This window comes from Myxocyprinus asiaticus, chromosome 34 (genome assembly GCF_019703515.2).
Source record: "Myxocyprinus asiaticus isolate MX2 ecotype Aquarium Trade chromosome 34, UBuf_Myxa_2, whole genome shotgun sequence".
Taxonomy (NCBI): Eukaryota; Metazoa; Chordata; class Actinopteri; order Cypriniformes; family Catostomidae; genus Myxocyprinus; species Myxocyprinus asiaticus.
Genome location: NC_059377.1, coordinates 10592145 through 10603864, shown reverse-complemented (window position 1 = coordinate 10603864; position 11720 = coordinate 10592145). Strand labels below are relative to the sequence as shown.

Sequence of the window (11720 nt, the reverse complement as noted above, 5' to 3'; positions counted from 1 at the left end):
TGATGTGGGATCTGCTAAACCCTGTATGTACCATTTGAAAACAGACATCAAACAGGCCACATTTGCGATCCATTTTAAGAACTGAAATAAATGCATAATTCATTGGATGCATCCGAAGCATGTAACCTGCCATCTCATAATAACTGATCCTAACCTTTGGAATGAGTGCAAATCAAAATGAGTCCAACTTGCATTTCAGCCCTTGAATTAAACAATTAACAAATTAACCATGAACTTAAACTAGATAATAAAAGTCCACAATCACTGCCAGGTTTGTGTGCCAGTACGGACCTTTGGTCATAGGGTTATTCCTTTGGTGAATCCAGTTGTTTTGAAGATGCTAAAGCTACATTGTGAGATAGAAGCAGTTTTCTTGTCCTGTTGTGTTAATGAAGTGGAGTCCCAGTGCAAGGCTCAACCCAGGGGGGAGGATAGCTGCCATTAAGGGAATGGAGGGCTTGCGAGGTCAGAGACACGTGTCACAGATTACTTCAGTTCTGTCTCTGACCTCTAGTGTTCCCGAGTCCACCTCAGCTGCTGTGGATAAGGTTGATGAGAGTTATGGTGCAGCTGAAGTCTTCTCAGCAGGGGTTTTAACCAACTCCAAGTCTTTCCTCCTGTTTCATCTATAAGAAGTCCAGTTCCAGAGCTTGGTGAAGGGAAATCAGATCCCCGTGAGCAGAGATTCGCCAAAATGGCATGTTATGCTAAAGAATCAAGGTATATACTGATTAGATCATGAATAGGAAGCTACAAATGTATGTAGCTTTACAGAATTCATACCTGCAAACTCAGGTGAAAAAGGTGACATGGCGTGTAGGTGGTGTGGGTTAAAATTAATTCCATCCTTTCATCCTTGTTATTATTTTAATGTTGTTATTTGTAATATTAGTATCCGTAACAAGGAATTTTCATACCATCAGAGCAATTCAAGCTTGACATACCGCCAATGTTTTTGCAAATCCGCAATCAGTAGGGGGCAGTCGGCGCAGTCTATCACAGATGACGAACTCAAAGACTGCTAGACGGCACACGATGTACATTGACCAACAATTAAAAATAGCACCGAGGGAAACCTGTCCTGTGAGACGGGTTTTTAAACTGGGGTCCAGGGACCCCCAGGGGGCCACAAGTGGGTGCTAGAGGGTCCGCAAATTTGTTTAAAAAAAATAATAAAAAATTAAAGAGTAAAATATTTAACATTTACCAAACTGGACATTACAGTTTTAATTTCTGCTTTCTGAAGACTGGTCAGAAATCATGAGATTAATTGCGATTATTCTATAGACAACCCTAATTTTTTAACAATAAGTAATAAAAATATCTGCATATAGTTTTGTGAAAATCTAATCTAATTAGAGAATCTAATATTACTCTAATTGTGCAGAAAATACATGCTGTCAACTAAATACAAAGTAAAAAAATTCAGATAATATTATAATAATTTATTTTGGCTTTAGTACAATAATATTAAAAACACCAATTATTAAATTTTGCATTTTGCTAATTATTTAATTTAATACGATGCTGTCTTTATGAAATCATGCTTTATACAATCATAAATAGTATATATAGTAGTGCTGTGAGTCAATAAATTTTTTTTAATCACGATTAATCGCATATTTTATTCGCAATTAAGAGTTTGAAAGTGCTGACATTTTTACTCTCTCTATATATACTTATTTTTAATGCAAAATATGTAACAATAATGCTTTATTAACATTTTAACAAAGCCTTCCACGTCTTTCAAGTCAGGGCGTAAACGCCAGTGTCAAGCGCCACTTCGTTCTGCATTTTAGTGATAGTTAAGACTTGATGTGCTTCTGTGTTAATTAAATTGTGCCTTTCAAAGGCTGCAAAGTACTTAATTTCTTTTACAAGTCCCATCCGGGCTTGTTTTGTACAACAAATATCGTTAAGAGGTCCTTTCCACATCATTTGATCAGTGACACGGAATCGCTGTTGTGTGTGTTTGCGTTGTGTGCATCAGTGTAATGACTCCAGAGGACATTACAAAGGTTCCACCCTGGTTTATGCTGTATTAACAGTAAATACGTTAATCGCAATCAAGAAAATGTTACGTGTTAAACTTTAGTCGCATGTGTTAACATATAATATATAGGTGCCTTTATATTTCAGGAAGGGGTCCCTCATGAGGAGATCATCATATTTGGGGGTGCTTGGCAACAAAGTTTAAAAACCTCTGCTGTGAGAGACTGACAAACTTAATTACAAAATAGATTGCTATCCAGAGTAGGACAATTGCTGTTTTATGTTCAATAATATGGAAGTAAAACAAATAATATTTTGACTTTAAAAGCCACTTTTTGTATTGTCTAATTAATGCTTTACTCATTTCTCACAATAATGCAATGACTTGGAATTATCTGAATTATTATATTAGTTATTATATATTTAATTATCTTTATTTGGCTGCTTTCTCAGCAAATATTGATAAATGCAAATAATTTGATATCTTAATCGGCACATCATGTAATTGACTGACCATAATTTGTATTACTACTACCCCCTGCCAAAATAAAAACTCATCGGATCTGCACAAATCATGTAAATGCCACATTTTGGATTCAAAACGCTGAAGAGCAAGGAGTTTGCAGGTATGACAAATACTAATTAAAATGTGCTTTGATGTGGTAAAATATACTAAAACATGTAAATCAGCGAGTTAAAAGAATAGCGGTATCATCAGGAATCTTTTGCAACTGGAGAATAAGAGGTGGTTTTTAAATGAACACTTTGGTAGGAGAGTTAAATGCACAAACATTTGTATTGATACAGTACCTGCTTTGCAGCAAATTCTTCATCACGGCCATCTCCAATAACAACATAGGTCACTTTCTTCCCAAAGCGAGAGACGATACGCTCGAAGCAGCTCTCTTTTCCTATAAATATAGGGGTCAGTCAGCATTACTCAAATGAATGTCACCCATAATCCAGTTGAAGTCAGAAGTTTACATACACTTAGGTTGAAGTCATTAAAACTCTTCTTTTTTTTAATCAATCCACAGATTGCATATTAGCAAACTATAGTTTTGGCAAGTCGTTTAGGACATCTACTTTGTGCATGACACGAGTAATTTTTCCAACAATTGTTTACAGACAGATTGCTTCACTTTTTATTGACCTCACAATTCCAGTGAGTCAGAAGTTTACATACACTAAATTAATCATGGGACAATCATAAGAAATCAGTCAAGACCTCAGAAAAAAAAGTTGTTGGAAAAATTGTGGACCTCCACAAGTCAGGTTCATCCTTGGGAGCAATTTCAAAAAGGTACGACGTTCATCTGTACAAACAATAGTACGCAAGTATAAACACCATGGGACCACGCAGCCATCATACCGCACAGGAAGGAGATGCAATCTGTCTCCAAGTGATGAAAGTAGTTTGGTGCGAAAAGTGCAAATCAATCCCAGAACAACAGCAAAGGACCCTGTGAAGATGCTGGAGGAAACAGGTAGACAAGTATCTATATCCACAGTAAAACGAGTCCTATATCAACATAACCTGAAAGACTGCTCAGCAAGGAAGAAGCCACTGCTCCAAAACCACCACAAAAAGCCACACTACAGTTTGCAAGTGCTCATGGGGACAAAGATCTTTTGGGAGAAATGTCCTCTGGTCTGATGAAACAAAAATTGAACTGTTTGGACATAATGACCATTATTTTCTTTTGTAATTAACATTTTTTATTGATTCAAAGAAAAAACACAACAGAGAAAAACACAACATATACAGGTGCATCTCAATAAATTAGAATGTCGTGGAAAAGTTCATTTATTTCAGTAATTGAACTCAAATTGTGAAACTCGTGTATTAAATAAATTCAATGCACACAGACTGAAGTAGTTTAAGTCTTTGGTTCTTTTAATTGTGATGATTTTGGCTCACATTTAACAAAAACCCACCAATTCACTATCTCAAAAAATTAGAATATGGTGACATGCCAATCAGCTAATCAACTCAAAACACCTGCAAAGTTTTCCTGAGCCTTCAAAATGGTCTCTCAGTTTGGTTCACTAGGCTACACAATAATGGGGAAGACTGCTGATCTGACAGTTGTCCAGAAGACAATCATTGACACCCTTCACAAGGAGGGTAAGCCACAAACATTCATTGCCAAAGAAGCTGGCTGTTCACAGAGTGCTGTATCCAAGCATGTTAACAGAAAGTTGAGTGGAAGGAAAAAGTGTGGAAGAAAAAGATGCACAACCAACCAAGAGAACCGCAGCCTTATGATTGTCAAGCAAAATCGATTCAAGAATTTGGGTGAACTTCACAAGGAATGGACTGAGGCTGGGGTCAAGGCATCAAGAGCCACCACACACAGACATGTCAAGGAATTTGGCTACAATTGTCATATTCCTCTTGTTAAGCCACTCCTGAACCACAGACAACGTCAGAGGCTCTTACCTGGGCTAAGGAGAAGAAGAACTGGACTGTTGCCCAGTGTTCCAAAGTCCTCTTTTCAGATGAGAGCAAGTTTTGTATTTCATTTGGAAACCAAGGTCCTAGAGTCTGGAGGAAGGGTGGAGAAGCTCATAGCCCAAGTTGCTTGAAGTCCAGTGTTAAGTTTCCACAGTTTGTGATGATTTGGGGTGCAATGTCATCTGCTGGTGTTGGTCCATTGTGTTTTTTGAAAAGCAAAGTCACTGCACCCGTTTACCAAGAAATTTTGGAGCACTTCATGCTTCCTTCTGCTGACCAGCTTTTTAAAGATGCTGATTTCATTTTCCAGCAGGATTTGGCACCTGCCCACACTGCCAAAAGCACCAAAAGTTGGTTAAATGACCATGGTGTTGGTGTGCTTGACTGGCCAGCAAACTCACCAGACCTGAACCCCATAGAGAATCTATGGAGTATTGTCAAGAGGAAAATGAGAAACAAGAGACCAAAAAATGCAGATGAGCTGAAGGCCACTGTCAAAGAAACCTGGGCTTCCATACCACCTCAGCAGTGCCACAAACTGATCACCTCCATGCCACGCCGAATTGAGGCAGTAATTAAAGCAATAGGAGCCCCTACCAAGTATTGAGTACATATACAGTAAATGAACATACTTTCCAGAAGGCCAACAATTCACTAAAATTTTTTTTTTTATTGGTCTTATGATGTATTCTAATTTTTTGAGATAGTGAATTGGTGGGTTTTTGTTAAATGTGAGCCAAAATCATCACAATTAAAAGAACCAAAGACTTAAACTACTTCAGTCTGTGTGCACTGAATTTATTTAATACACGAGTTTCACAATTTGAGTTGAATTACTGAAATAAATGAACTTTTCCATGACATTCTAATTTATTGAGATGCACCTGTACACACCGAATCAACATTTAACTTTTAACCCTCATTAACATCCATCCCCAAACACCAACCCCACCCTACCCCAAAGAACACCCCTGTGGTCACATAAAATAATACACACACACAAACAATAAAATAAAAATAAATAAAAAAAATATAACAAACATGCATAATTAAACTACACGTCTCCCTCCTCATCCCTTCCCCTAGAGTCCTCCACAACTGCCAAATACCTACCTCACTTCCTGAAAAATAAGTCCTCCAGCCCCAGCCTTCTATCTATTATCTTCTCATAAGCCACCACCCTCCCCATCTCCGCACACCACTCTGGAAATGGTGGTGCTCCATCTGACTTCCATCCCCTTAAAATAATTTGTCTGCCAATCATCATGCCAGTCAGAACCCAATTTTTTATATATTTGTCCCCCACATTTATAACTTCCCCATCGCCCAAAATGCAAAGTCTGGGGTAAAGTAAAATTTGAGTGCCCAGAATGTCACACAAATAATTCTGAATCTTTAAACAAAAATCTTGGATCTTAACGCATCCCCAAAAAACATGGGTTGTGTTTCCAACTTCTGATTGGCATCGCCAGCAGGTGGGTGTGTCTTTAAGACCAAGCCTATATAATCTAGAGGGAGTCCAATAAAATCTTTGTAAAATCTTAAATTGCATAAGGCGAACCCTTGCATCTCTATATGCAGACTTGAAATTTTTTAGAATCTTAGTCCACACTCCATCCTCCAATACCAAATTCAAATCTTTCTCCCATAATCTCTTAATAGAAGTTAAAGCTCCATCCCCCATAATCTGAATTAACAGGGAGTAGTACACTGATGCCTCATGACCTTTTCCAAATGCCGCAATCACCTCTCCCAAAGCATCTGCCTCCTTAGGGGGGTGGTGTGCTACTCCCAAAAATAGTACAAAGCAGGTGGCACAATTGTAAATACCTATAAAACTGAGGTCTGGGGATCCCAAAGTGTTGAACCAAGTTTTCAAACGATCTCAACACTCCACTTTCATATAGGTTACTGAGTGTAGCAACCCCCCTCGCAATCCACTCTGGCCAGCAGAAAGGGGACTTGCCAATACATAATCTTGGGTTCTGCCATATGCTCGAGGCAACATTTAAATAAGTGTCCATAATGACCATTGTTATGTTTGGAGGAAAAAGGGTGAGGCTTGCAAGCCGAAGAACACCATCCCAAACGTGAAGCATGGGGGTGGCAGCATCATGTTGTGGGGGTGCTTTGCTGCAGGAGGGACTGGTGCACTTCACAAAATAGATGGCATCATGAGGAAGGACAATTATGTGGATATATTGAAGCAACTTTTCAAGACATCAGCCAGGAAGTTAAAGCCCATCGCAAATGGGTCTTCCAAATGGACAATGACCCCAAGCATACCTCCAAAGCTGTGGCAAAATGGCTCAAGGACAACAAAGTCAAGGTATTGGAGTGGACATCACAAAGATCTGACCTCAATCTTATAGAACATTTGTGGGCAGAACGGAAAAAGTGTGCGAGCAAGGAGGCCTACAAACCTGACTCAGTTACACCAGTTCTGTCTGGAGAAATGGGCCAAAATTCCAGCAACTTATTGTGAGAAGCTTGTGGAAGGCTACCCAAAAAGTTTGAACCAAGTTAAACAATTTAACGGCAATGCTACCAAATTCTAACAATGTGTATGTAAACTTCTAACCCACTGGGAATGTGATGAAAGAAACAAAAGCTGAAATAAATCATTTTCTCTACAATTATTCTGACATTTCACATTCTTAAAATGAAGTAGTGATCCTAACTGACCTAAGACAGGATTAAATTAAGACGATTAAATGTCAGGAATTGTGAAAAACTGAGTTTAAATGTATATGGCTAAGCTGTATGTAAACTTCTGACTTCAACTGTATGTGTAAATTCACCCTAGAGGTCAGAATGCATACATCTGATTCTCATTACTTAACTCTAATTTCTATTTTCATTACCAGCTGTGCATTTATTCCTCACAGCTTGCTCTAGGTTTACCTTTGTATCAAATAAAAAAATGGTGATTGTGCCCTTACTAAACACATCTAAAACATTGTTACTTGCATGCATTTTTACTTACAAGGTAAAAAAAATAAAAAAAATAAAAATCATAATAATAATAATTATATATATATATATATATATATATATATATATATATATATATATATATATATATATATATATATCTGTCATCCTCCAAGTTGTGTTAGACTGTTACCTATTTTAGTTGCACTGTAGATGTTCTCGATAGGAAAGACATCACCCAGGCCATAGAGAAGCACTTTAGCTAAAGCAGGAACCAGTTGAGTTGTGGTGACCAGGACATTCATACATCTGCCCCTTTGAACAAACACCCAATCAATTAGCCCATTGTTATTGTGCACGCTCCATTAATTCAGAAGGAACCACATTGTTAAACCCCTAGAGGCGGATCTGATCATTTACTCTAAACCATGCATGTTTTATGAGTCAGATGCAGGTTGAGTGATTCTCACCTGGACTGAATAAGCAGGAGAGATTTGAGGGCCGTGCTAAGCCAGGCATCAGTGAAAGTCTCGATCTCTGAGCAGAGTCGGAGCAGCAGGTCTCTCTTCATTGGACTCAACAGACCTGCAAGATCATCACAGGAGTTTTGCAATTGATACCTTTTAAAATCACATATCTAAACATATTATGTGTTATTCTCAGTACAATGTAGTAATTTGAATATACTGCTGGATCTAATGAATATCGGTATCAAATTGTAGCAATGACATAACATTAAAACAACAGCTAACAAAACCCTCTGAATATAATACCAAATCAAAAATAAAGTCCGTCTGTAAGCTTTGATGTTATAGGGATGTGCCAGAGAGGTCGAATAATCATCTAACAACTGACTAGTCGATTAGTGGGTTCGACTACTATCATCAATATTTTTAGTGCTGGTGGTTTTAATGGGAGATGCAATCCTCAAATTAAACGAGAGACGCAACTTAGATAGCGCTTTTGCGTGATGATAACTAGCACAGTAAAACCCTCTGCAAGAAGTTTTGTCTCTTTATCCTTCCTATACTGTACGAAATAAATTTTTTCGATGTAAAAAAATTCGAGTGGTACAAGACTTGGCGACTTTTCCTCCACTTGCCATTTGAACACACATAAATGGACTTCATTTGATAAGTCTAAGTGGTCGTAAAAAAAAAGCGACACCTTTACTGTTCAAGGTCAAAATTGACCGACCATAGGAAATGAATAGGAATGTTTTTTTTCTGATTTGTCAAATATAATCTTTAAATCAGCCACAATACAGAACAAACACACATAGAAATGAAGGAGAGACAATACAACATGCTGAGACCAAAACACACAAATACACAGTCACACATGCGCGCACACACACACTGGTGACACTAAAACACACAGCAAATGTTTTTGTTTTTTTGTCAAATAAAATCTATACAAATCAGCCACAATGCAGAATGCACACACATAAATGAGGGGGTGAGACCATGACACAGCCAGAAGGCAGAACACACACACACACACACACACAAGATTTTCAAGTAAATGTTATTTTTCTATTTTCACCAGATGGAATCTGCCCCCAATACATGAGAAATTCAAATTTTCTTCATGTTTCAACTTCCTGTAGTTAATAAATTTGCTTATTTGCATATGTAAATTAATGTTTAAATTGGGAAATCTATATGTAAATAAGATCTAAAAAACATAAAATCCCAAAAGAAGTTGCTTTAACTAAAAGGAAGAAGAAATGTTATAATTTCTCAAAAAAAAAAAAAAATAATAATAATTACACCTGTATTGTTTCCGGTCAAAAATTACAGCAAACAGTAAAGTGGCCCTACTTGAACAGAATACAAGGGTTAATTGTGAGGTGCCGTGAAGAGATTAAAGTCTTTTGCTGATTCTGTCTGAAACTGCTTAAATAATTGTTGCAGCAAAAAAAAAAAAAGAAAAAAAGAAAAAAAAGAAAGTAAATTGCTTGATGTCGTGAACTAGATGTGTACCCGCAATATTAACTTACAGATCTGCACTTTTTAATGTGCAACGAGGATTGCCCTGAAGCACTCCGGGTACACTGAAGCGGTCTTTCTGCGTTCAGGTTGTGCATAAGCGGTTTTGTGTGGCTCTGTATTGGAGCCTTTCTTATTTATTTATTTTTGTTCAATAAGATATTAGAGTTATTCAGCCTATTTATTTGTTGAATATCCGTTAGTCACCATGTTGAAGTGCTGCACTTAGCATCCATATATCCTGTCTGATCGGGGTCACATGACCACAAAGGAGCCTAATTATACATTATTATCCTTAACACCGACTAGTCGTCAGTTGTTTATGAAAATTGTTCATTTTGTACAACCCTAAGCTATATACACTGCCTGGCCAAAGAAAGTTGCAAACTCTAATATTTCGTTGGACTGCCTTTAGCTTTGATTACAGCGCACAATCATCATGGCATTGTTTCTACAAAGTTATGCAATGTCACATTTATTTCTGTCCAGAGTTGCATTCATTTTTGGCCGAGATCTTGTATTGATGACGGGAGAGTCAAACCACTCCATAAAGTCTTCTCCAGCACATCCCAAAGACTTTCAACGGGGTTAAGCTCAGGACTCTGTGGTGGCCAATTCATGTATGAAAATGATTCCTCATGCTTCCTGAACCACTCTTCACAATTTATGCCCAATGAAGTTTAGCATTGTCATCCTGGAATATGCCCGTGCCATCAGGGAAGAAAAAAAAATCCATTGATGGGATAACCTGGTCATTCAATACATTCAGGTAGTCTGCTGACTTCATTTTATGGCCGCTTAACATTACTGAGTCTAGACCTGACCAATTGAAGCAACCCCAGATCATAACACTGCCTCCAGAGGCTTGTACAGTGGGCACTGTGTGTGCATCGCTTCATGTGCTTCCCTTCTTACCATGACGCACCCATCACTTTGGAATAGGGTAAATCTGGACTCATCAGACCACATGACCTTTTTCCATTGCTCCACAGTCCAATCTTTATGCTCCCTAGCAAATTTAAGTTGTTTTTTCCAATTAGCCTCACTAACAAGTGACTTTCTTGTGGCCACACAGCTGTTTAGTCCCAATCCTGTAAGTTCTCGTCGCATTGTGCATGTGGAAATGCTCTTACTTTCACTATTAAACATAGCCGTAAGTTAAATAACTGTTGATTTTTTATGATGTGACTTCAAGCATTTTTGTGATCTCCGATCACAACCATTCAAGATTTTTTCCGACCACATTTCTTCCACGAAGCTGATGGTTCACCACTATCTTTCCAGGTTTTAATAATGTATTAGACAGTTCTTAACCCAATTCCAGTGATTTCAGCAATCAGTTATTTTCTTTGCTTGATGCAGGCCAATAATTTGCCCCGTCTGAAACACAGTAACATCTTTTCCACTACCACGGTATACGTCTTCCGACATGGTTGTTTAAGAAATGAGAAGCTACACACTGCATCAGTTAGGGTTAAAAGAAGTATTACCAGCTGAAACATATTAATCACTGCAATAATGATCCAATCATAGGCTCTTAAGTATCTGCTTATTTAAATCCAAACGGTGAAATTTATTTTGGCTAGGCAGTGTACTTCTGTACTCCCAAGACATGAGAAAATGAACTTTTAGCAGATTTATGCATTAAATGCTTTTATATACATACATACAGTATACACACATCTCTTCCAACAAAACAAACCAGAAATACTGATGGCTCATCTAGCACTCACAGATCTATAAAAATAATTTAAAAGAGAACACACAGTTAATGCTGATTTCTTATCAACACAGACACCAGTGAGAAAGTTTCTATTGGAGCATATGCATCAATGCTTCTGCATTTTTACATAATTGTATGTTGGTATCTGAACAAGTATGACATGCTGGGACTGCAATACATTTATTCCACATATATATGTTCCATTTTGGGTTCAATCAGCAAGCACGCATGTATGAAGCTGTCATGAACTTTATTCCAAGTATGCTTGAGTAGATATTACCTAAATATGAGGGATAATAAAAGGGATTTGTATGAAGATAATTTAGTGCCAAAAAGATTTGTAAATCAAATTGCAAGCATACTGTACATGTTTTTTGCATGCACACAAAACATTTTGGAGAGGTGTAAACAAGTTGCAAGCGTGAGAAAAAAGATCTGCAATGTTTTAATGCTTTGCGGAAGTGTAAATCATGAGTTGTGAATCTGTAACTTCATATTAACACAAAATAAATTTGATCTGTATTCTTCTGACTTTCTTTTTTCATGCTTACACTTTTGACAATGTTCTTTCGCCTGAAAATGGCCAAAAACATTGCAAACCTGCAATCAGAAATATGCAAGC

The 11720-nt window shown here is 37.5% G+C and overlaps 1 protein-coding gene across 3 annotated transcripts in view; it reads right to left on the bottom strand.

Moving 5' to 3' along the window:
* Nucleotides 1-115: 115 nt before the first annotated feature.
* Nucleotides 116-11720, bottom strand: part of eya3 (EYA transcriptional coactivator and phosphatase 3) — a 38861-nt gene continuing 27256 nt past the window's right edge. For all 3 annotated transcript variants that reach the window (XM_051671859.1, XM_051671860.1, XM_051671861.1), the window contains 4 exons: nt 7855-7969; nt 7578-7699; nt 2803-2903; nt 116-707 (listed from right to left, as the gene is read on the bottom strand). In XM_051671859.1, the coding sequence (XP_051527819.1) occupies nt 627-707; nt 2803-2903; nt 7578-7699; nt 7855-7969 (419 nt within the window). In that variant the 3' untranslated portion in view covers nt 116-626. The remainder of the gene's footprint in view (nt 708-2802; nt 2904-7577; nt 7700-7854; nt 7970-11720) is intronic.